A 25,775-nucleotide genomic window follows, 5' to 3' on the forward strand; every position below is an offset into this window, starting at 1 on the left:
CCACGATTTAACACATTTAATCTATTTTGCTTTTGACGTGGGCAGAAAGTTCACCAGCCACTGTTTTTTACATTACTTAGGCTTGGTGGTGAGAGCTGCCTCTGGGGCATGACGATGAGAATGTTCTTGCTGAGCCCTCTGCCTCCAACATTGAAAAAGTAAAAAGTGAAGAATCATTTTAAATGGAATTTAAACAGATGAGTGTTGACTGGGAGCAGAGTGCAAGTTTTAGGTTTTTATTTCTTCTAATTATTCTTGCAGGTGATTATTCATTGTCTCAAGTTATTGGATTTCTGAGTCTAGTTGATTTCAGGGTCAGAAGACAACTTGGCATTTTTTTTCTCCCTTTATTTCTGGGAGAAGAGTTTTAAGAAAAAAAAAAACAAAACATGTAAATCCTTAGAAAGAGGACAGTCGTACTTTTTATTTTGCACCAGTCATTCAAATACTCAAGAATTTTTAACTGAAAGGGTTCCTAGAGCACCCATGTCTTTGCTTTTTTAATTTCTTACTACATTATTAACATTTCCAGGCTTTTCATTTGATGGGTAGGATTTATATTTTACATGTGTGCTTAGGTTTCCTTTTCTGGATACAGCATGGAATTATTTCATTGCTGTTTGTCTTATTTGAGTTTCCATATCTTTGGCAGTTTACTTTTCCCTACATTGCTTTCATCCATCCCATTCTAGGTCCTGAGAATGGAAAGAAAGTTCCTGCCCTCAGAGAACTCACAAATAGTTTTCAGGTGGTTTGATAGAAATGAGCTGTTTCAGGCGGTAGAATAGAAGAATAGAATAGAAATTCTTCTTGAAGAAGAAGAAGAATAGGGGCGCCTGGGTGGCTCAGTGGGTTAAAGCCTCTGCCTTCAGCTCAGGTCATGATCCCAGGGTCCTGGGATCGAGCCCCACACTGGGCTTTCTGCTCAGCAGGGAGCCTGCTTTCCCCTCTCACCCTCTGCCTGCCTCTCTGCCTACTTGTAATCTCTGTCTGTCAAATAAATAAATAAAATTAAAAAAAAAAAAGAAGAAGAATATAGTTTAGACCTGGGACTAGGTGGACGTGTTTACATTCTCCTGGAAGGCAAGAACTGGATGAACATAACTGCACATCTGGTAAATATGCTGAACACAGACACATTATGAGACTTCCTAAATATTGCATATTGACCATTCCTAAATATTGCATATTAGCATAATGGTCAATACTTGATGTCAAGTTTCTCTTTCCGAATCTGTGTAAGTCTAATGAATTGATCTTTATTTAGAACTTCCCTACACTCCCTTTCATCTTGAGAAAGTAATGAGGATACTTTAAGTATCTAAGATGACCCATTTTTCTCTTTTAGTAGCTGCATCCTGAGACATGCTTCCCCGGGGATTTTAATTTTATTATGTGCAAAGAACAAACCCTACCTATTGTGTGATTAATACAAGAGTATGCAGGATTTTTAATAGCTCTGTTGATGGGATAATGAATAATGTTTGTTTCTAACCAACAGGATATCTACCTAATTTATCCTAATTTACTAGCAATCTAAGATCCTTACTATGACTCAAAATTAAAATAACATGCTATTAGAAGTAGGAAAACAAAGCAGAATAAATAGTTCCTTCACCAGTCCAGAGCTGCATTCCTGATCCCTGTTGTGAAAACCTAAGGGAACGGATGTTAGTTTAGCATTTATTATATATCAGCACATCATGCCCGGTGCTGCCAATATCATGATTGATGTGACATGTCTTCACCGCCAGGGAAGTGAAGCTCGTTCAATGCAAGGGTGTTAAGGAGGACAGACATAATAATTAGATATGTGATCAGTGAGACAAGTGAATCATAAAAAGGAAGGACTTTGAGTGTGGTCTCTGAGAAGGTGTCATAAAGGAACAGACATTTGCATCTGGCCTTGAAGGATTTTACAAGAATTATAAGAAAAAAGGAATAAAGGGAATTCTATGAAGTAGGAACCCCAGTCAAAGGCGAAAGGGCATTGAAGTACATGCCCCATGTTGGAAGAAGTAGACTGGGAGCTTCCTGAGAGAAGGGAGCCCATGTTGCTCACCACCATATCCATATATCCAGTGTCTAAAACAAGGCACGTTGTAAAGCACTGGACTATGTGTGTTGAATTAATTACTCTATTGTGATTAAAACTTCGGGTATGGGGGCATCTGGGTGGCTCAGTCGGTTAAGCAGATGCCTTCGGCTCAGGTCGTGATCTCAGGGTCCTGGGATTGAGCCTGCTTCTCCTGCTCCCTCTGCTGTTTCCTCTGCTTGTGTGCTGTACCTCACTTGCTCTCTCTCTCTCTCTCAAATAGATACGTAAAATCTTAAGAGAAAGAACTTCAGGTAAGGACTGGGTAAAAACTAGAAGCTGAGAGTAGCAGTGGACAGGCTGTATCAATACTAAAGAATCTCAAATGTTAATCCTGAAGAGTGTGGGCTTTGTCTTGTAAGTCAGCACTTCCCAAAGTACGTTCCTTGAAATACCAAGTCTAAAGGATGTTAATAAGCATCGCTCAACAAAAGGATCTTATTGTCACATAAGCTTGGGACACACGGATTTAAACAAAATTAAACCAGCTTCTTTGCTTTCGTTTCACTCAGATAGAAAGCTCTACCTCCAATGTTCTTCCGACTTCCAGGATCCTGGACCCTCTCTTTGTAAGGCAAGCTCATTGTAGGACCGATGTTCTCCCTGACACATTTTATTAGATTTGCTTTAAGCAGTGGGCAGTCCCTGAAGTCCTCTCAGCAGGGGGCTGACATCATCTGAATTTCTTACTAGAAGATTCTCTGGTCTTCTAAAGAATGAACTGAGATAAGGCGAAACTAGTGGCAGGAAAACCAGGCTGAAGACTGACACAAGATGATTTAGGGAGGAGATAATGAGAGCCTGACCCCAAGAAGAGAGAAGAAAGAACTGAGCGATACAACTGACCCTACAGAGGTAGAATGGTCAGGGCTGCTGTTAGAATGACACAGGTGGTGTCCTGCTCAGGGACACTCGGCCGAGGCGGTCACGGAGCACCACCGAAGCCCACCCACACTTCGTTCCTAAGTCCTGCATCCTGTGCAGAGCCGCCCCCGTCTTCACCTATTTCTGATTCACTCCTGGCCATGTCCCTCGTTAATGACGGATGAGATGTGGGAGGAGGGCCAGAGAAGTGCTCAAGATGACTCATATTTGTTGTCTAGGTGACTGTAGGGCTAAAGATGCCTTCAGTTGGTTTTTTCTATGCAGCCATCAAAAGAAATGAAATTTTTTTTTAGAAAGTTCTTTAGATTTTTATAAAATCATAGTGCCTGAAATCCTCATACCCAGAGTAGGAATGATATATGTTCAACTCCCCTTGCTCTGGTCTCTCTGCCAAGAGCTACAGTTTTATCTCTGAAACATATTAAAACATACATCCTATCCACACAGAAAGATTTTTACCAAGACCTTGAACCAAGGGTTACGAGCTCAAGTGTCTGCAGAGCCTACTCTGGCATCGTTTTAAGTGAGTGAGGGGTGGCAGGCGGAGTGTTTGTATACGAAGCTTACAGGAATGTACTTTGCTTACAGAAAGAAATGTGCTTTCTTCCATTTGTCTTTGAATATGCAGAATTCTCCATCTATCTTTTATAACCATTTTTGATAAGAATATGCGCAGTGAGAAGTATGTCTGCATTCGAAGAAAAATTTCTGCACGATGTTGAATGACATTGACGTGGCTGAAACATCAGGAACAGAGGAGAGAGGGATGGGCCAGTCCTTCTGAGTTTTCAGGAGAAGCTGAGAATTGAAATTTTTATATGAAACCTCTCTAGTTATGAATGTTGGCAGAAATTTTTGTACTACCCTGCATAGGCCTAGGAAAATCCTATCTCTGGGCCACCAATTTTTTATGACTTTTACCGTAGTCTGTATGTGCTCTCATAAGTATCCTTGGGCCTATTTTTTTTTAAGTGGATTGATTTAAAATTCGCATTTTTAGGTAGATAAGGTGTTAAAGGACCTGCTGAGTTGTCATAACAAACCCATGCTGAATTACCAAGTGAGAGGAGCAAAGCTTTCTCCTGAGCTAGTAATTAGAACAATGTCTTTATTTTTTTTGCATTAAGTCTTGATTGTGGGAAGAACGACCAAAAATCTGGTGTCTGGTGGAAGTATTAGCTTTGAAATCCAAAAAAACATCATCAGTGGAGCTAAAGGCGTGAGAGTCTGCAGGATAGAAGTAACATAAAGCGTGAGGTCCAGTGCTGGGAAGTAGGAAAGCTACCAATATACACTTCACGTGGTAATTCATACCTGGTGGATTCTGTTTCACAGAGAAAGGGATGCGGAATAGTATACGGACGAAGGCCTTAATGTCAGGGGAATTACGAAATGGTACAGGGGGATTTAGTCCTGGGGCTAATATGATGTCACATCTTAGTTCGGAGCAGAACTTTCTTAATGGCCCACATGTGGGCACATAGATTGGACCCATCTGTTTGAAAGGGGGAGTTAGCACATGTGTGGTAATCACCATCATTCTAAAGAAACTTGGAGGAGGTGTTTAGTTCCTGCTGATCGGGAAGATTAGAATCAAGCAAGTTTTATGAATAGAAAATGATGAGCAGATGAGCCTGGAAGGAAATGGAAATGTGATGAGATTAGTAGCTGATGTGTACCTCTCTGCAGGGAAAAAAAGCTTTAAGAGATGTCAGGCTGGGAAATACTTTATTTCCTGAAGTGCCAAGAAGAGATTTGGACAAAGCTTTATAATCTTAGCAGCCACTGCCAAAGCGAATTGGTCAAGGATCTTTCTAAAAAAGCTGCCATTTAGAAATTGCTGGGTCTAAACATGGCAATGAAATGGTACCTTCACTGTCCTGAGATGCAACGTTCCCACATGCATCCAACCAACAAATGTTTTTTGAGGACCCCCTGTGTGCTAGTGTGGGCCAACCCCTGGAATGGCTCACAGACTTATGGGAACCCACGCCCTGCAGAAGACAGACCACAAGTGCTCACAAGGGGTCTCTGGGTGGATCGTGAGCAGATTTGTCCCAGGACTCCCCAATAATGTGACATCTTGGGGCAAAGAGAGAGTGCGAGAAAATGAACAGCATGATTCAGTGACCCCAAAACCTAGGTTCCAGGGATCATGGCGCCCATCTGGTTTGTGCTTTTAACTTTTCAGGGCAATTTTCTAGAAGATAGTTTAGAGTAAACTCTCATCAGATTAACATCATCTGTTCCCTGAAAGATTGCTAACCTGACCACTCAATGAATAGATTTTCTTGTTTCCATGTCTTTGTAACCGGCCTTCCTTATATGGAAGGGAACACACCCCATTCTCTTCAGAAAGCTGCCCGGTGCCTCCTAGATTTACCTCTTGGCAAGACGTTACCTATGTCCCTGACTTTCCTACATCCTTCCTCCCTATCTTTTCTTACCTTGCTCAATCTGTACTTTCTTTTCTCTCCTTTCCTGTTTCCTTCCTCTCATCTCTTCCTTCTTCCCTTGTTTCCTTTCCTTCCTCATTCCCTCCTTTTTCTTATTTCAAAGGAAGACTCTTCCTGTAAAAAATAAACCATTCCACAAAGGTATTCAACTGAATACACCTCCTGAAGTACCTAACTTACTGGAAACTGGAAAGTGCAGGGACACGAATCTTCCACAGTCCAGAGATTATGTCCCTCAGCTGTACCTAGGCAGGATGGTGAGTGACTAGAGCGCCTCGAGATGATTTCTTTTTTTTTTTTTTAAGATTTTATTTATTTATTTGACAGAGAGAGATCACAAATAGGCAGAGAGGCAGGCAGAGAGAGAGGGGGAAGCAGGCTCCCTGCGGAGCAGAGAGCCCGATGCGGGGCTCGATCCCAGGACCCTGAGATCATGACCTGAGCCGAAGGCAGCGGCTTAATCCACTGAGCCACCCAGGCGCCCCTCGAGATGATTTCTTAATGCCAACTGATAGGTCAAATCAGAGAAATCACATGTAATAAAACCGAGGGCAGGTGGTATAAAGCAGGCTTTTTATTTCTTTCCCTCCATGGAAAATATGGGAGAAGTACAGGTTAATTTTAGCTCAATGACTTTTACCTTTCAGAAGCTTTATCTTCAAGAGCTGTTCCTCCTTCAAGACCTACCCTTAATTTAGTGTTTGTACATCATTTCCTTTCCAGAAATGGAAGGAAACACTTGTCTTCCCAACAGTACAGTCATCTGAGCCCACGAGCAGACAGGTCTAGATTCTGGCCCCCACATGACTACTCCATGCCGGGGTATACTTGGAGGAGGTCATTTCTCTGTTTCTCCCCGGGTAGGGAGGAGATAAAGTTGTTTTCAGCTTCTCTACTCTCCTGAGAAGATTGAGTTTTTAATGTTTGGAAAACATTCTGAAGTTAAAAGTAAACAGAGCCTCTCCTCTAAACACATCTCTTCTTTTTTAAAAGCATGTAGCATTTTGAAAAATATCGAAATTAAAACCTCTGCAATATTGAGATCACACAGCTGAGACGTTATGAACATGAGGCATCACTTGATGCTCAAAAGGCAACTTGGAATTCTGGAGCCAATGTCTTGGAAAAATTAAGGTTATTGCCAGTAATATGATGTTGGTCGAAGAAGCTCATCTGTCTAGATCTGCTTCCTCATCTATAAAGCAGGCGGAATGAACAAGAATGATGTCTAAATTCCCACTTACTCGTGAGTTCTCTTAGTGTCTAGTGACTCGGTGCTTTGCTGAGTGTAAGGGTAAGGAAAGCCAGTTGTCCTTTGCTCTGAGGTTCTTCAGTTCTCATGAGAATGTTACGGGGAAAAGAAAATACTCAATAGTGGGTCCCCTCCCATCTGTTTGCCTACCCGTGTGATGATCAAGAGCAGAGACATAGAGGGTAAGAGCATTGCTGTCCACACCTGTCTTGTGAGAAAAGAGTGAAAATAGATAGTCATCCTCACTGGAATTAATTGTAACAGCTGTAGCACCTAAAATCCTATGCATAGAGAGTGTGTCCTTTGGACCCAGTGACCGCCCTAGGCATATTGCTTTAAAATGTCATTGGAGCCAAGAGAAGGGTAACATTATTAGTAATTGATTACAGGCTTCATAACCTTTGTCCCATTATGGTGCACACAGAAGATGATAATATTTGTACAAGACTCTCAGGTAAGGAGAAAGGCTAACCCCAACCAGAGATGACCAGCCCCGGGGGTCCAGCTCTATGAGGTCACACTCATCTACCCAAGAGTTAGGAAGTTCAGTGTCACAGGATATCTGAAACTTACTTGTCACATGATTGGAAGCTCTGCCTTGGTCTAAATGGCTTTATCTTTAGATTTCTTCCTCGCACAAATCTATGAACTAGTTCCTGAGACTTTTCATAATGAGATGGAGGAGGGAAACATAAATCCCCTTTTAGCTTTGTCTTCTGCCTTAGAAGAATTTCAGGGGCGGAGCGCCTGGGTGGCTCAGTGGGTTAAGCCACTGCCTTCGGCTCGGGTCATGATCTCAGGGTCCTGGGATTGAGTCCCGCATCGGGCTCTCTGCTCAGCAGGGAGCCTGCTTCCCTCTCTCTCTCTCTGCCTGCCTCTCTGCCTAGTTGTGATTTCTCTCTGTCAAATAAATAAATAAATAAAATCTTTTAAAAATAAATAAATAAATAAAAGAATTTCAGGGGCAAAAAATAGCTCCTAGAAATCAGGAGACTCAGAATAAGGACACAAAGTACTCGGGAAGAAGGGGCATTGCCAGGACAGGGAGAAAGTATGTGGCAGCCATGTGTGAACGTAGAGATACTTGGTATTTGGGGCGTGATCAGCCTAGACTGTGGCAGATGGACTGGTAGGATGAGGGCTCTGTTTCGGAAGTGCTGAGGCCACCTGCATTGCAAAGAGTAAACCGTTGATGTCTTGCTAGGATGTGCTAAGGCCATTGCAAGGGTGGATTGGAACACGTTCAGAGGCAGGAGTGTGGCCACACCCGCGAGTTGGTGCAAGCATTTAGGGGACAGGCAGCAGAGGGTCGTGGTTGGGGGCACAGACCTTGGACCGGGTGGAATCCACTTTACTTCACCTTTCCCTGCCTGTCTATGACCTATAGTTGGGGGATCATCCCCCCCACCTTCCTTCTCCCGGGACATGAGGACAAATGGGTTAGTGTCTGTAAGCACTTGGAAGAGTGCCTGCCCAAAGGAACATCACTGAGTGCAGGATAAATAAGAGATAACAGGGAAGCTGAAGCCCTCCCTACCCCCACCCCTCCTGCCTGGGCTCCTTTATCAGGGAGGAGGGGAGAGCAGATTTTGAGTGGGAACTGAGGGTTCAGAACTGTATCTACGCTGAAGAAGTTTGCGTCTCAAGTCAGACAACTGAAGGAAGTCGCAGCTGCCGCCCAAGACCTGGTGGCAGTTTTTCAGCAGTTGAGGAGAACAGGAAAGGTGCCAAAAGACCAGAGCCCGTCCAAGATGGTCCCAGTTTTCAAAGGAGGGAAATGCTGGATTCTAGAAGCAGTCCTCCGAGCTCGGAGTTGATCTGGAGCCACATTTGGGGAGGGAGTTTCAAACAGATGGTTAACAGATGCTTCTACGGAGACTGCAGGCTGGGGAAAAGAGCATGAGCTGTGACGCCCAACTGACTTGGGTGCGAACCTGTGTTTTGTCACTTACTGACTGAGTGGCCTTGCAAAAATTCTTTACTTAACTTCTGAGCCCCACTGTCTGTCCTACTAGCTGTAGAATCCAAGTGGCGATGTCTACCAGGTTCCTGTAAAAAGTAGGGACAACGTCAATCACCATGCAAAGGACCGAGCAAAGCAGGCGTGCTGTTAAGTGAGAGCCCTGTAACCAAAGACACAGCAGAACGTAAGGTTTACAACAGAGGTCATCAAATTTTTTATGTAGAGAGCCAAATAGCAAGTATTCTGACTTTGGGACCCATACTGTCTCTGCCTCAACCTTAGGACTCTTGTATTTATAACAGGAGAGCAGCTCTAGATTACATGTTAATGAGCGTGTGGCTGCATCCCAATAAAACTTTATTTACAAAAACAGGCAGCCAGGTTTTGGCCTCAGGGCTATAGTTGGCCAGTTCCCTGCTTTAGAACCGAACTGCCCGGGTTAAAACAATCTCTTCGACTTAAGAGCACTGCGACCCAGGACAAGTTCTTAAATTAAAGCTCTTTATCAAATAGGTGTAAGCTATCTCATGAGACTGTTTGAACAATCAAAGGAATGAAAGGAAATAGTGAAAGGAACCCAGCCACCGTGTTGCAGGGAAGCACAGGCTCAGCCCCAGCTGTGGTCCCAGCAGTGGTCCCAGCAGTGGCTACTGTCAACCAATAGACATGTCCAGTGACCTACAGACCCAGGTCCCTGGGACTGCAGTTGCTTATAAGAGACCCCAAGTAAGAACATCCCCCATCCAGCCCCAGAAGCCAGGAGAGATAAATAAATCATTATGGGTTATTTAAGCCCCTGAGTTTTGGGTTACACAGCAGTAGTTTACCAAGACAAGGTGCAAGAGAAATTTGACTTTCTCTGTATGGTTACAAAAGGTAAACCCAGTCTCTAGGAAGCGACAGGCAGTCTGGGCTGATGACAGGCAGGTAGATTCAGGTTCAGTATTAAAAAGAGCTTTGGGAACATTAAACCTGTCAAACAACCAATGGGCTGCTTCCTAAGGCAGTGAGTGTGTCTTACTGAAAGCATGTAAACTGAGGCCAGTTCATGGCAGGTCCAGAATATTATAGAAGATTTGGGGCATGCAAGAAGGGTGAATTTAATGAATCCAGAATTTTTGTTGGGTGGTTTGTTGGTTGGTGTTATCTCCCAATTTCCCTCGAAAAGAGTTTTGTAACTACAAGGCACTGGATGAAAATTTCATTTATTTAATGAATATTTGTTGAATACTTACTGCACCTGCTATCGTAGGTGCCAGGAATTCATGGGTGAACAAAGTAGACGAATGCCAATGCACAATGGAGCTCATATTCTAATAAAGGAAGACATGCAATAAATAAGATTATGAGTTAAATATATGTCTGATAATGAGAAAATGTCAAGGATAAAATACAAAGTATAGGAAGGGGGATATGTAATCCCTGAAGAAAGGTTTCCAATGCCAAGTGTAATGGCCTGGAAATAGCCATTTATGATTAATTAATAGTTAAGGAGAATTTCAGAATTGAACTCTCCATTTTAGAAATATTTAATATATTTTCAGATACTTTCAATAATCCCTGGGGACAAGGCAGTGGACAAGACCCAAGGTCTCCACACTCAGGCAGCATGCATGCTTCTATTCTACTATAGGGAGAGAGACCACATACAAATACATCAGGAAATTTCAGTGAGTAAGAAGCATGGCCTCCACCAGCTGCCATGAATCCAGAATTCTCCATGTCCATCCATTTTTGGTCTTATAAAGTTTTTGCATCTTCTGGAGATAGACATATAAGCATGTTCCTCTTTGTGGTTTTATCGTTATAATCCACTGGGTTGTGTTGATTCCCTCCTGTTCTGCCTGATAGTCACAGACCCCAAGGACACCACAGGAAAATGAAATGGACTATACCGTACTTTCAGTGGAACTGCTTGCGTTGTGGTTCCTTTTGTTAGGCGCTCACCATAATCACCTAAAGAAATGAGTCTTTCAGGATTTGATTAATTGCCAAACCACTGATTATTGATCATTGATGAGAATAGAAAATCCAGATGAGGTTGGCTTGGTATTCCCCTGTCGCATTGTAGCAGAGCAAGAAGGGAGAGTTTTCTAAACAATAGAATTCATCGTTAATGAAAAAATGGCTCAGTGGGGAGATGGTGGGGATTTTTCTGTTAGTTTTGTTTCAATCCCCGGTGCTGCTACTCCTTTTCCATAGAGACTGATTCCAGCTAGTGGGCTGAGCCCTAAGGCAACATGGAGAAATGAAGTCTAAAAAGCTGATGGAATCATTGATGATTGATATTCCAGGTACAAAGAGAGCTGGACACATGAGTGTGTCTAGAGAAATTAAAAAATGGAAATGAAGACTCTGAGGTCAGAAATGACGTAGTCATTGAGCAAGCATTTATTGAGAGTACACTAGGTTACAGCTAGGATGAAAAAGTCAAGGTCCCTGCCTCTGAGTAGCTTATAGCCTATTGAAAGAGCCAAAACACATGAATAGATCACTTCAGTAGATTGTAGATATGTGTCCGCGATGACCAGCACAGTCTGGGAAGTGGCTAGAAATCACTATGAGTAATCATGGGATTGGTGATGTTCTCCATGATGTCAGGTGGGTACGAAAGTTGTACTAGCTCTGTCTAACCCCCATTCCTAGATTCCTAAAGCAAGGAGCACTTAGGCATTATATGTTATCAGTCTCTTAATTTTTTACAGATGAAGAAACAGACTTTTCAGTGTCTGAATGTTTCCTCCACTTATTATCATAGGGAAGAGTTTTGGATAAATTAATTCTTAATTTCATTTAACATTTATTTGACACTTGGGACTGCATAGGGTACCAGAGCATAACAATGAATAAGAGACAATCCCTGACCTCGGGTTGTTCTGGAAGGACTGAGTGGAGACTGACAAGTGTAGGGACACTGAAAAACGCAGATCATAATTACTATGTCCTGGAGTTACGCACACAGTGGAGTGGGAACATGGTGAGGGCACCTCCATCTGTCCACAGGAGGCAGAATTGACTTCGGAGAAGGAGTGTTGGAACTGAAGCTTCTAGAATGAGTCAGGCGTATTCCCAAGAGAAGGCATTCCATGGAGACAGTCAGCTGTACAGTAGAATGGGGATGTTAAGAACAAGACATACTCAGAACCTCCCAGGCTCACAGTGTAACCGGGCACAGAGGCTGGAAAGGGGTGGATAAGGCACAGTGATAAGTAAGTCTGGCCAGATCCTTGTCCTCAAGGAGCCCCAGAAGGGTGTCATCCAAGGTCAGTGACATGATCAGATTTTTAAGGAAGAAATAACTTTACAACAAAGATGAAGGTTGGAGACAGGGAGACCAGGAGGCTACTGCAGCAATCCAAGCAGGGTGCACAACAGGTCTGTGCTAGGGCAGTGTGGCAGAAAGTGTGCACCTGCTGGCCTCCCCAAGTTCAGCTGGATGTGGATAGCGAGAACAGACCCTAGAAAGGACTCTCGGTGGATGCCGGGGGTTCTGGGACAGACCAGCGTGGGAGTAGATGGGGGGTGTCCTTCACAGAGAAGCAAAACAGGAGAGGGGGGAGGTTTGAAGGTAATACTTTCAGTCTGTGACATGAGAGGTCCAGAGAATAAATTGCTGGTACGTAGTTGGACGTACTGGTCTGGTATGGAGAACGAGCCTCTGGCACAGGCATAGGCGTACACGTTGGGGAAGGATCAGCTGCAGCGGGTGCCGGAAGCCATGGATAAGACAGAGGAGACACAGTCCAGAAGGCCAGAAAGGCAGCTGGGCTCTGTTGTAAAAAGGGCCTCGAATGGTCTCTGCCAGTTTTATAAGGTGAGACTGCTTTGGCTGAAGAGGTTGCCCAAGTAAGACCGGAGTTAGAGTCTGATTCAGTAAATAAGGCTTTGTGGCACACGTTCGACATCCATGGCTCGACGCAGGAGTGAGAGCAGCAAGCAGACCAGGCAAAGTCTGTTTTGCCCTCACACAGCTTATCAGCTCAGACGAAGAAGTCTGTGTTTAGTTACTTTCCAAAAGAGCGCGACGAAAGAAAAGTATAGGGTAATGTAAAGCGTGCGCTTCAGAAAGGGCTGGTGAGGGGGGCAGGAGGATGGCACTTGGTCTGTGGGCTCAGAGAAGGCGCCCCTGAAGAAGTGACATGTCAGCTGGACCTCAGGGATGAGGAGGCAAGAGGCAGGGGAAGGGGCGGGGAAAGCACTCCAGCGAGAGAGGGCGGGGTGTGCAAAAGCCCTGGAGGGAAGAGCTGTTGCTCCCTGGAGGACCCAAGGACGCCTCTGTGGCCTGAGAGAGCAAGACAGTGGGGTGCTTGAGGTGAGGTGGGGTCGTGGGGACCCACCTTTGCCTGCTAAGCAGACGTCTGGAAGACCTGGGTGTATAAATCCAGCTCTACTCCAAAAGAAAGCATTCTTTAAAAGTGTTTTAGGTATTTATTTGAGAGGGAGAGAGGGAGAGACAGAGAGCACAAGGGGGGTAAGGGGCAGAGGGAGAAGCAGACTCAATCTGGGGCTTGATCCGGGGCTCGATCCCGGGACTCTGAGATAATAACCAGTGCCGAAGGCAGATTTTTAACCAACTGAGCCACCCAGGCACCCCCAAAAGAAACCATTTTTACAGCAGCAGGATCCTTGAGTGAGTGGTGAACTGCAGCCAGGAGGGTCTCTCCTTTCCTTGGCAGCCACGTGGCCCTGAACCAGCCCCAGGGCACCATCTCACAGCCCATCGCAGGGGATTTCTTGAGAAGCTTTGAGGAGGTGATTTTGTGCACAGTGAAGACTGCGAGAGCTTTCTGGCGTCGGAAAGAGGCTGTTCAAGGAGAAGAGAGAGGCAGGGAAGTGGAGCGGCCAAGAAATCAATGTGTTTTGGTCAACACAGCTCACCTGGGAGTGTAACATTTAGAGCTCAGCGTGTCCGGGAAAATCTCAGGAGTCAAAATCCAGCGCTGGCACAGAGTGGTCCCGACGTGATCTTTTGTGAAACTTAACAAACCAATTGGGAAAGTAACTTTAGAAGGAAACTTGATTGATTTCTCAAAGAAAGCAAGAACTCCTATGAAAATTTATCTTAAGTCTATTAAAGCCATTCTCCTAGGCGGCTTGTAAGAGAAACTGAACTACATTGCAGTTCCATTTTGCAAAAAGCCTTTAATTTGTTTTTGCACATTTCTGGCCTTTGTTTCCATTATTCCTGTCAGGTTGCTTTATTAGGTGAAAAACTGGATGACCAGGTGCTGTAATTTACTGTTGTTTTTCTCCTTTCGGTGCCAAGTACGTCTTCATGTTCCTTCTAGCCTCCAAATATGTATTTCGTAGGAATAAGCTGTCTTATTCTAGGTAATGATTTAAAGAAGAAACACAGGTTCTTCCAGGTTTGTGATCACACAAAACATTAAGAATTGCCAAAAACTTAATAATACCTGTCTTTGGCTCTTGGTAACAAGGGGGCCTCTGGGCCTTTGTTTACTCATCTGTCAAATGGGAACAAGTAAACCTCCACTTAGTGAAGAAGGTGTTTTGGAAAGTGAGTGATAGAACGTATGGAAGAGTGCTTTATAAACAGTGTCCCCATCCCTGCGTACAAGTATTTCTATGATAGTAATTATTATCACTATGACCAAGAAGAAGATGACCAAGACACCAAGTCTCCTTTTGATTTCTCTCCTTTCTCTCAGTTTTCCCAGACACTCGTAAGAATAGCACCTCAGAGATGCAGAAAGAAGTGTCCATCCCCCTCAAGTTTCCCAGAGGGGAAAAGCCATTATTTTATTACTATTAAAAAATGTATTATAGCTGTTAAATGTACTTACAATGAACCATCAAAATTATGGAGCATATATTTCAGTTTTCCTTTTGTACAGTGGCAGTCCAAAACTCACAAATTTTCCATGAAATTGGAAGATGGTGATATCATTGTCCAAGAATTAGAAGAAATGCCCATTGGTTAACATGTACTAAGGATGATATTGTTTTTTGTGTCTGTCGAGGGTCATACTTCATGACCATAAGCTTATATAAGCTAGTAGGTTTTGCAAAGTCAGTCTTATATTCTTCTCCCTCTCCACTCCACAGCACAATGAGAACTCTGCCTTCTTCCCACCCTTTCAGCAATGATTTCCATTACTGGATGTAGGGCAGTCCCTGCTTTTACAGATGAACTATGAAAAGTTATACATTGACTATGAACTACAGGAATAAGAAAAGTTGAGCTGCCCTATGGCACAGAAGAGGTCTTTTGTGGGCACACGGAGGGAGGAGTGGCAAGAAAGGTTTTTCTCCATTCTGATTGCAAAATGCTTTCTCTTTCAAAACTCAGGTGACTGTGACAGATGGCGGTTCCTCTCCAAAACAGTCCACAATTTGGGTGGTGGTTCAGGTTTTGGATGAAAATGACAATAAACCCCAGTTCCCAGAGAAGGTCTACCAGATCAAGCTGCCAGAACGTGACCGAAAAAAAAGGGGAGAACCCATTTATAGGGCTTTTGCGTTTGACAGAGATGAAGGCCCCAATGCAGAAATCTCCTACAGTATCGTGGATGGGAATGATGATGGAAAGTTTTTTATTGACCCTAAAACTGGCATGGTTTCTTCCAGAAAGCAGTTTACAGCAGGGAGTTATGACATCCTAACGGTAAGATCTTTCTGAACCTCAGTAACATTCATGGGAAGGGGGGACTTACTTTTTTCCTCATGTATATGCATTTGAGTAATAAATCTTTAGAGTAATAAGTACAGCCACACAGCTGTGGAAGGCTACTTTCTCCTTCAGTGAAATTTTTAAATAATGAGACCATTTCCTTTGGTTGTGTCCTATCAGCAAACCTCCTCCATCTCCAGTACACATCCTGCCCCCTCACATACTCAGCCACACTTCCTGCAGCCTGAAATCATTGTAAGGTACTCAGCACAGATGAAAACTGGGGGTAGAAGAATACCAGAGTGACAGGTTACACCCACCACCCAACATATCATCCACTTCCCAAAGAAAACAACTCTTGTAATCGTTGACAGTGTAATAGGACATGAATTTAGCCATGAAAATTGAGACACGAATCTCAGCTATGCTTATTCTGCATAAGCTACCAAAGTGAAAAAACTTAAGAAATGACTACATTTTTCATTGTTAGAGAATTAAAAAAAAAAAAATGAGCACTATCTCAAATAGAGACTTAGAATTCCCATATCTAAAAGTACCACCTGCTCTCACCACCCCCCAACCACTTTGGAAAGGTAGCATCTAGGCCAGAAAGGGGATGGGTCATCCTTATAAGTGATGGGTCCTTGCCGGTGTCCCAACAGCTGTCAAGAGTCAGCTCCATCTGCTGTCCTTCTCTTAGTCTGTAGCCTTCTCTGCTGTATAGAGTCAGTCCTGTATTATTTTAAAGGATGGTCTGAATCCCTTGCTTTGTCTTTACAGTCTTATGGTCTGGACTTGGGTTTCTTTCCCTGCTCAATAACCTATCCAGAACTGTGGGCAGAGAAAAGAAGGTAATAGAGAAGTGACCCTGTTTCTACCATTAGCAGCTCTGATGTAATATGTGTTACTATAGTTGTGTGACAATGGGATACTTTGAGGACTGGATGGATGAACTATAGTGGATACTGTTTGTGGATACCCAGCCAGATCCCCATAGGCTGGTGCAACTATGCCCCAACTGCTGTAGAGTGTTAGCTGCTAGGGCTCATATCACTTCTAGAGAGAATCATCCTTGGCTGACCTTCTTGACCCGGGAGGTTACACACTCCCATCCCAGGCCAGCAGCCCATAGCCAATGACTAAGTGGTACAAAAGGCCAACCCCTTGCCTCCAGGTGGGTTCAACCCAGCAGTATAACTGAGGATTCAGAACCCCCCATGGGATCAGACTGAGGTTAAACTTCAGCTGAGACCACACCTGTGTTTACCTTCTTTCTCCTGTTCATCCTGCTTCATGCAGTCCCTTTCTCCCAAGAACACTTCCACCCAAAATGATTTGTACTCAAATCCCTGTCTCGGACCCTGCTCCTAGGAAACCTGACCTAAGAAGACCTCATAGGTCTTCTATCCCACAGAAATTTTCTGGGGCAAAGTGGTTGTCGTGATCCCATGGCATTTGGTTGCTGTGAATTGTCACTGTTTTTAAAGGCTTTAACAAGTGACCATGCACTTGTATGTGTTATTTTTAAGATGTGATATTTTTAAATCCTTTTTTTTTAATGTATTGATTTTTAAAAATTTTCTGTCTGTGGTTTTTGCTTGTTGAACTTGAACTGTCATTGAAGTCCAGGTCAACATAGCAGTTCACCCTGCACAGCTGAGTGGGCAGAACTGCTTTCTTCAGTGCTTATATAAGACCATAGGGAAGAGTCATTAATACCCCCCTCCCCATCCCGCTGTCTCCAGGAGCTCACGCTTTCACCAAAAGAGTTGTTTGCCCCTTCAGAGTTGGCCTAACTGAGAGGCTTCCAAGGCAGTGAGAGTAAGGCTGCTGCCTTTCCCACACTTATCCCCTCACCTTCCTCGGATTCTGAGTGAACACAGTGCTTTCCCCAGAATAAAGCAGAAGGAAGGAGCTGCACAACACGACCACACACATTCTCATCCACACTTAAGGATGCACGGAGCACTTCATTCCCTTTCAAGCATCACCACCAGAGGTAAAAGGAATCAAATGACCTATTCCTACTTACGTGACTATCAGTCATGCCCATAAAACACTAAAAATGGTAAGTGCATCTTCTGTTTTTCAAGTTTTCCACATCTGTAAAGTTGGTGGTGGTTCAAATCACCTTCCAGTGAATGTGGTATGGGACCCCCCCACATGACTCAGTTGTGTCCCTGATTCCTCAGCACATTCTCCCCAGATCTCTGCCATCCTTTCCCTTTGCAGACACCGTGATGAGGAGGGATTCTTGGGCCCACGATGGATGAGGGACAGACCCCAATTTCCACAGGGATCTGAGCTCTAAGACCTCTTTCTATGTTCTCTCCATGTGTGAGTAGATAAAGGCAGTGGACAATGGGCGCCCACAGAAATCCTCCACGGCCCGCCTCCACATTGAATGGATTAAGAAACCACCCCCTTCACCTATACCGCTGACTTTTGACGAGCCGTTTTATAACTTCACAGTCATGGAAAGCGATAGAGTCACCGAGATTGTAGGGGTGGTGTCTGTGCAACCAGCTAACACCCCTCTGTGGTTTGACATAGTTGGTAAGTTCGAGTTCTCCAGAGCAGTAATGGGCAAGGTAATCACGGACTGGAGTAACTAGCCAAAAAAATACAAAAAATACCAAGAAATACAAAAAATACAAAAATAAAAAAAACAACCCACTAACGATTAGTGCTAAGATGAAAAGATGTATAGTGCTGGAATGTAAAAGAGCCAGTAAAATGAATAATCGACCTGTGCTTTCGTTGCAACTCTGTAGCTAAGCTGAACAGAAAGTGCTCTTTGGCTGGATTTTCCATAGTACGTTATTTACTGCAATCTTAATGTCTTTCTGTGTGTCATTTAAATTCTATTGTCACACTTGGCTAATCTCATTTCTAAATGTATTGATGGTACTAGACTTGCTGTCCTTCATTTCTCTCTTTTCTTCACCTTTTTTCTGCATTCTGTTCTTTTTTTTTTTTTCTGCTTCCGACTGCCCTGCTTCAAGGTGGCAAGCATGCTCGAGAGATGTTCTATATTCTACAGACAGCTTGTGGGCAGAACTGTTCAACAGAAGGTACCCTTAGTGCAAACACATTTGCTAAAATACAGCTATCCAATCTGCCTTTTACGTTTTTTTTTTTTTTAAAGCAAATTAAATTACATCTTTCATAACTGCCTATGACAGGCTCAAGTGCAGCCCACAGATTTCATACAATGCCTCTAACAACGATTGCATTACTCGAATCCACTGACTCCTTTGTTTGAGGTTTGATGGGGTTTGGATTTGGGGGAGGGGTGGTTTTGATCTACTTAAAAATTATTTTTTTTCTCTGCTTTTGAGGTATATGGGCTTTTGGTTGTTTTGTTTCTATCATTTGGTAGGTTGGGTTATGTGATGGGGCCTTTTCCAATTGGAAAAAGAAATTAAAATTTTTCCCAACACCTCTATTTTGCAGCAGCAGTGCCATTCATAGACCTAAAAGCTCCACCAAGAGTGTCCCTGGCTGCTGTCCACAAAAGGAAAGGCAGGAAATGGAACCTAGATACATAGCCAGTGAGCGCTTCCTATGAGAATGGAATAGAGAAAGCAGATGGAAGCGTGCAGAACAGACCGTGGGAGCCAACACTGACATTCCTTGAAAGAAAGCAAGCAAGCACAGCAGGCTGCAAAAGGAGAGGGCAAAAGAGCACCCCTGTCCCCCCACACACAGGCAAGGAGAGGCAGGGCAAGGCAAATAAGTGCCGAGGACCAGGAAACAGAACGGGCCGTAGCTCAGAGGAGACAGCAGGGAAAGGGTGCCAACCCCGGACTGGACACTGGGTTGAGCTGGAGCTGACTTCCCACGCTTCTTTGTGGGAGGCCAGAAACCCAGAGACCTGGTCTGGGGGAATCATTTCCTTTCATATGTCCCTGCCTGGATGGGATGGGCAAGATCCTATTCCTCTTCCCAGGAATGGCTGGATCTGGAGAAAGCATTGAGAACATTCCACATCTGTTTTAATGAGGCACAGAAAAAGAATGCCCCCTGGCCTCCAATCAAACCTCCGTAGAAGGTCCTTTGAACTCCCCAAAATGGGCATGTTTTCTGCATTATTTCATTTGCTGGAATGCCGGTAGAATGTCTCTGTTTTGCTTAGTTGGCATTAAATCTACCATCCCTGTACCTGGCCATCCTCATTCCAAGCTTTCAACTCCTTCTTCATCTCCACTTAAAGCATTTGAAACGGAACCTCTTCTGATCCATGAAAGATGTCTTTGAGTCTGTATCTTCTCAGTAGTTTTCAGCCCATTAAGTTTTTGTCTGATGCTGCTTCTTTCTTAGTGAAACAGAGAACGGCACACACGCATCACCTCATTCTCTATGCCATCCCCTTCAGTGGTTCCTTCACTGCCACTCCCAACTGGAGTCATGGAAAACGCATCTCACTTTCGCCCTGTGTCCCTGGTGCCAGGCCTCCAGGGGCATGTGCAAGAGGGATTTCTCTTAAATAGCCCAGGGGCACCTGTCGGTTAGGTGTCGGACTCTTGGTTTCAGCTCAAGTCATGATCTCAGGCTCGTGGGGTGGAGCCCTGCCTCAGGCTCTGCACACAGCATGGCATCTAGTTAAGATTCTCTTCTCCCTCTGCCCCTCTCTCCTGTTATCTGTCTGTCTCTCTCTCTCTCTAAAATAAATAAATAAATCTTTTAAGAAATAAGTAAATAGTCCAGAGAAGAGTGTCGTCAAAACCTAACAGGCAGCAGGGCCCTTGGCGTTGCTGTCCTTTGCTGTGGGAGGGCTTACTGTCTCTCATTAGCCACCCATTTATCTTCCTCCTCCCGACACTCCAGTTGACAAGTTCCTCCACACCCAACAGCACTGCTTCGCACCCTTGTGTGATCCACAAATGCAACGTGCTGCCCCGTGACGCAGCCCGCTACCACCCCCACCTGCCCCACTTCTCGTGTACCCCACTTCAAAAAATCCTCCAAGCACACTTTTTTCTCTGACATTCAGTCCAATCAGCCATTTGGCCCTGGATATCCTGATCAGTGTGCAATTCCTCAGCCTTCCTGCGTGTGTGTTTGTGTGTAGTAATGCTGGTAATGCTGCATGTCACCTTACCTGCATGTTTTCACGTTAGCATTTTCAGTGCAATGGTGTCTTTTCAGTCTCCAGTCTCCATTCTTAACCCTTACAGTCAAGGCCTTTGTCTCCTCATCCCTTCCTCCTGCTCATGCTTGTGTTGATTGCTTCAGGGTGAGTGTGATAAACAGTGGTGACCCATGGAGATGCTCCAGGCAGCCAATTATTAACCCTACTAATGCCTCTTGAGACCAATCCAGAGTTAGTGTGACCTTCTGCCATATTCCCAGCCTTAGCAACCATGGCACCGTGGACAAAATGAGAACTATCCCGAGAAGAGAGGGGCGGTTTATAGCTGACTAACCTCCCTGGATGGAATCCCTTCAGGCTGCCCCAAATACATAGCCAGGAATCATCAAAAACATAGCACCAGTTTTCATGTTTCTCCACCTTCCTGTTTCTAAATGCTGCACTCTTCCTAATCCTCTCGGTGTCAGTAGTTCTCTTAACGAAAACCTACAGTGTTGTCCCTCTAGTCTAGATGCTTCCATCACAGAGATTTCACGTAGATCTGGTCACATCTAACTGAGCTTCTTCTGCAAACTGAAATTACTGGGCCCAATGCCCAAACAGAACATGATTTTATTTCCATCCCCACATCCAGCCAACAACATCTTGAAACACTGATTCTGTTTCACCGCAGACATTAAATCTTTTCCCCAGGTGCTGGGGTTGCTCTCATGATCAATATGGTCTCCCTTCCACCAAATCCGCCTTTTTAGAATCCTTTCTAATCGAACAGAGTCATATTTTTTTTTCAATCTGCTGACAATGCCTTTCCCTTCTCTAAAAATCTATTGTTTTCTTTATCATATTCAGATGTTTCCTTCTCACTTTCAGTATTTCTTACTTAGTTATCCTTGGCCATCCAGACTCTACTTTCTTTTCCCTTTGGTAACTGAGCGTCTTCCTCAGCCAAGCTAACTCAGAGGGAAAAGATAGGAAACAGGTCTTCCTGATGCTTAAGAAATTTGGCAGTATACTATAGTGGAATGTTGGCATATACCATCAGCATGGATCTGAAGTGGGATCTTATGTTGAAGTTGCGGTCTTGCTTAGGTAAATATTCAGCAACTCTTCCAAGAGAGTCAAGACTTGGTTCCATTATACACCTCGGGCACCTAGACACCTATACAGACATTCCAGAGCGTTCAGCATCCTGGCCTAGCACTTGAAGTTTACAGATTCTCATTAAGTAAGCAGAAATAGTGTTTCTGCATGCTTTTCCCCCCTGGGAGTATAGTCTCCTCATTTCCGTATTTCCAGATCTACCCGATTCTTGTTTAACTGCCTTCCTTTTCCTCCCATCATAATATAAATTCACAAAACTGTAGCAAGTGAGATCTCATTCCCAAGTGTGGACCCCTTTACCATGGATCAGCCAGTCACTTTCCTGTTCCTCCAAAGAGACCACTGCTTACAATATTATGTAGCGGGACCTTCTTCAGCTACCAGAAACAGAAGCCCTACTTGTAACCCAGTAAAGAAAGCTGTAATTAAAAGGAAACACAATAAAGTTCAGCTGTTCTGTGTTTAAACAGCCCAATGCACAGCATGTTCCTTCTCTGTGTTAAAAGAGAAATGAAGGGAACAAAAATAACCCATAATCCTTTGTGGTTTTTATCACATACCTTCACACTTCTCAGGAGACTGTGATTCAACCCAGCAGCTCCTTGATTTACATTCTTTTTAATGTGCACGCAATCTGGTTCGCAGCTCATTCCACATATCTTTATCCCAATGGCAAATATTTGTATTGTAAAGACAACCATTATTATACACTTCAAACAACTCCACTTCACCCACAGTTTGATGGCGGTTGCTGACACCCACCCTTCTTGCTTTTTACTTGGTACTTCGGTTAGAAAAATGGTTTTTCTTGTAGACAGTAAGCACTTAAAATATCTTGCTTATTTTCCTTGAAAACAATTCTCTGATGGTGCAAGCTAGCACACAGATAGGTCCAGCTCTAGCCAAAAGACCTGTCCATGTTGTAGGTATATAAAGATCACCTTGGCTCGTACATAGTCACAGATTCCTACGGACTTTGGGTTCTGGGCTGCTTTTGTCACATGAGCTTACATCTGTCCTTCTTGAGCCTCGTCCCCAAGTGGAGCCATCCCTTAGAGTTGGATCAAGTGAGCAAGTGAAACTCTTTGGTAGCACTAATAGCAGGTCTGGTCTCTGACTATAGACTGAGTCTTTTCTAATCAAGCAACGATGTTTCTTATCACAAAACTCTTAGCCAGCCCTCCTGAGAGAAGCCATGTCTGTGTACCATTTCTAAAACAGTTACATATCCATTAGAGTAGCATTTGCTCAAAGACATTCAGTGGACTTCAAATACTTTATTTCTCCTATTCTGCACTCTGTCCCTAATTTGATCCTCCAAAGCCCTCCCTTTTCTCCATAGTGACATTACAGACCATAGGAGCACATCTGAAGAGGTTTCAGCAAAATAATAAAAAGCACCAAAAGCACCTTATACATCAATTATTTTAAGAAAATGAATTTTAAACCAGATTCTAGAGGGATTTTCCTTCCTACCACTGTTTTCTGACCTCTACCCAGCATCTCCTGCCTTCCATGTAAATATCCTTTTCAGCCCCATATTGTGCTTGCTTCATTCCAAGACAGAAAATTATTCATGATCAAACCATAATCGGTGTTTAGCATTTTTCCTTAAGTTCGACGTACAGGCTGAACTTGAATGAACAGCTTGTGAACGACTCCCTTAATTCATTGAGATTCAGCAGCTCGGTGTTTTGGAAGCCTCTCACATAACACTTCCCCCCTCGGTGACTACTAGATTTCGGTTGGTGATTTTACAATTACATACAGAGTGGAATGGAATCATATGCTAGGGGCCGGGCCTGGAAGCTTCTCTAAAGGGGAGGCGGTAGGGTACCCGCCATTGGATCTCATTATGGAGACATGGTGACATTTTGTACCCTTCTTTAAAGAAAGGCTTGACCAGATCACAGGCCAGTGCCCTGCTGCCCAGCATATTCAATCAGTAACTGCTGGCTTCAAGTATTTTCACCCCGTCCCATTTTTGAAGCTTTTTAGGACATTCCGACTTGTTCTGTTTAACTTGAGAATCCAAGAGAAACCCAACCCTCCTCTTCTGCTCTTCGTTTACTCTATTACACCCGTCTTGACCAAAAATGGTCACAGAGCCATGCTCCTGACATGAACTATCTGTTATGTGGGCTGTTCACAACCTCGCTTTTAACCATCTCTGCCGCACACCCCTGCAGCAACACTCAGCTGTGACTTTTCTAATTTCCCACTTTGTTGAAGCTCAGACCAGCTCGGCAGTGTCCTCCCCTGTCCCCACCTTTTGTTTAGCCTAATGCTGCTGCACTAGCACACTCTGGCTTTGCATGTTGTGTTACTGGCTCTGAGGAAGCACATCTTGTTGAAACGGAATGCTGCTAGCGAAAAAGGACTCCTTCCATTTGATAGTCTCACCCCAGATGAATTGGACGTGGTTCCCTATGAAATGAAATCACCTTTCAGGCTAAAAGGGAGCCTGAGAAATGAGCCCTTGGGGAGAGATACCGAGTCGTTCATGAAATGGGATGCCTAAGTGGTAGCTTATTAAATCGTGTGAGGGTTGATGGTGCACTGCTGGTCTGGATTCTGCCTCCCTTGTCAGAAATTCAATTTAAAACCAAGGGAAGATTTGGGGAGCCTTGTTTTCGCATGCAATCTTGGTTTAACTTGGAGCACAAGCTCTGGAAGCAACTCTCAAATGCTGCTCACCATACTGACAGGCTGAGAGACACTTCACAGACCCTGTCTCTCTAGCTCGCCTTGACCTGCTTTTCATTTGTCTATCTCCCACCCTTTTAGAAGTTTCTAGAGTACTGGAAACAGTAACAGTGTGTGAGGGAGATACACACACACACAATCACACATACAGCAGCAGGAAGAGAGAGAACTTTAAAAAATCACAACCCTAAAAGTAGCCAAAAATGTTTTTTCATATGAAAAATGACTAGTAAGAAAATGCAATCTATATGCCATTTGTAAACCATGCAGCTTTTATGCCACTCAGCCCATGAAATGATTATGTCTTTCAGCACAGGGCCCTGAGGAAAATGTGCATCCCAGGCAGTGAGAGAGAGCACATAGGATTGCCCCATTTAAACAGGAACTGAAATTGGAAATCTTGGCTTGTCTGTTCTCTACATTTCATTTTATGCATCTTTAAACGGAAGCAAACCAAAGTTTTATAATTTGCATAATTTCTGTTTTGCCTTGACCTACAAATTTTCACCTTCTGAAATTAATTGACATAGAAAGATGACCTTTTCCTAGATCCTAATCCTGCCCCCCCCAAAATAATGTGTTTTCATATTTAAGAAAGTAAACAACCTGTTTAGGAAAACATGTGAAAAATGATTTTAAATGTGATTTAAAATGTGAAGTAGCACCCACCCAAAACAGCCCAGGAAATGGCAGTATACCCTTCCACATAGGTCTGACGTCTTTGATGTCCTTCCTTTGAAACTTTCTGTGGCAAAGTTTTTTTTTTCAGAATGTACTAGTTGATAGCAAATGATTTTTCTTTGCTCATTAGGATGGTAGTTGAAGGTTTTTGAAACAGCCTTACATTTTATTTCATGTAGTTACCAACAGGAAGCACTCCCTTTGAAAGAGACACAGTGACCTGAGGTTTGCTTCCCCGATTTCCTCCCCTTTCTCCTTCTCCTGTTTTTCAAAAGATTTTTTTTTTTTTTGGAGTTAACATTAAGTGCTCCTCAGTAAATCAATTAAAGATATTAATTGGAAGAGGAATCTCTTTTTAGATGAAATTTTTGAAAAATATATCATCTCCAAGTAATTCTGTGGTTCCCCCTGTATCTCCATAACTTTAATTAAATGTCAAGGGCAATTATGTTCTCTCTAGCAATTAAATAATCTTAAGTGTATATGACAGCTGCAAGCAATAAGTATTTGAAATATATACGACTGGTGTGGTTTTTTTTTTAAGAAAACCATATGATTTATTTTGTGTCATCCCATTATTTTGTACATCCCATTCTACTAATTCAGGTAAAATTTTCCTTTCTCTGAAGTCATTCACTCATTTGTAATTGTAGTATCATAGAAATTGTATATGGTATTTTTCATTGATCAGCAAAATGAAATGCAGTGTATGGTGAACATAAGAGAAGCCAAGATTTCTTTCCTAAAATATGAAATTCAATGAAAGCGTTGCCCTCTATGCTGTAGCTAAATAAAATTACTATCCAAGAACAAAATTAATTGGCATCATGGAATTTCAGACTAAAATAAATAGAACTTGTGAACACGTACTGATATTTAATTAAAGTCAGTCCAGCATTTGTACCATTAT

At 43.4% G+C, this 25,775-nt stretch overlaps 1 protein-coding gene across 1 annotated transcript in view; it reads left to right on the forward strand.

The window, feature by feature from the left end:
* FAT3 (FAT atypical cadherin 3) overlaps nucleotides 1-25,775 on the forward strand; it is a 662,119-nt gene that overhangs the window by 520,165 nt on the left and 116,179 nt on the right. Inside the window, exons 5-6 of the mRNA XM_046016531.1 lie at nucleotides 14,962-15,276; nucleotides 17,628-17,838. Of these exons, the coding sequence (XP_045872487.1) occupies nucleotides 14,962-15,276; nucleotides 17,628-17,838 (526 nt within the window). The remainder of the gene's footprint in view (nucleotides 1-14,961; nucleotides 15,277-17,627; nucleotides 17,839-25,775) is intronic.

Source organism: Meles meles, chromosome 8 (genome assembly GCF_922984935.1).
Source record: "Meles meles chromosome 8, mMelMel3.1 paternal haplotype, whole genome shotgun sequence".
In the NCBI taxonomy this organism is placed as follows: Eukaryota; Metazoa; Chordata; class Mammalia; order Carnivora; family Mustelidae; genus Meles; species Meles meles.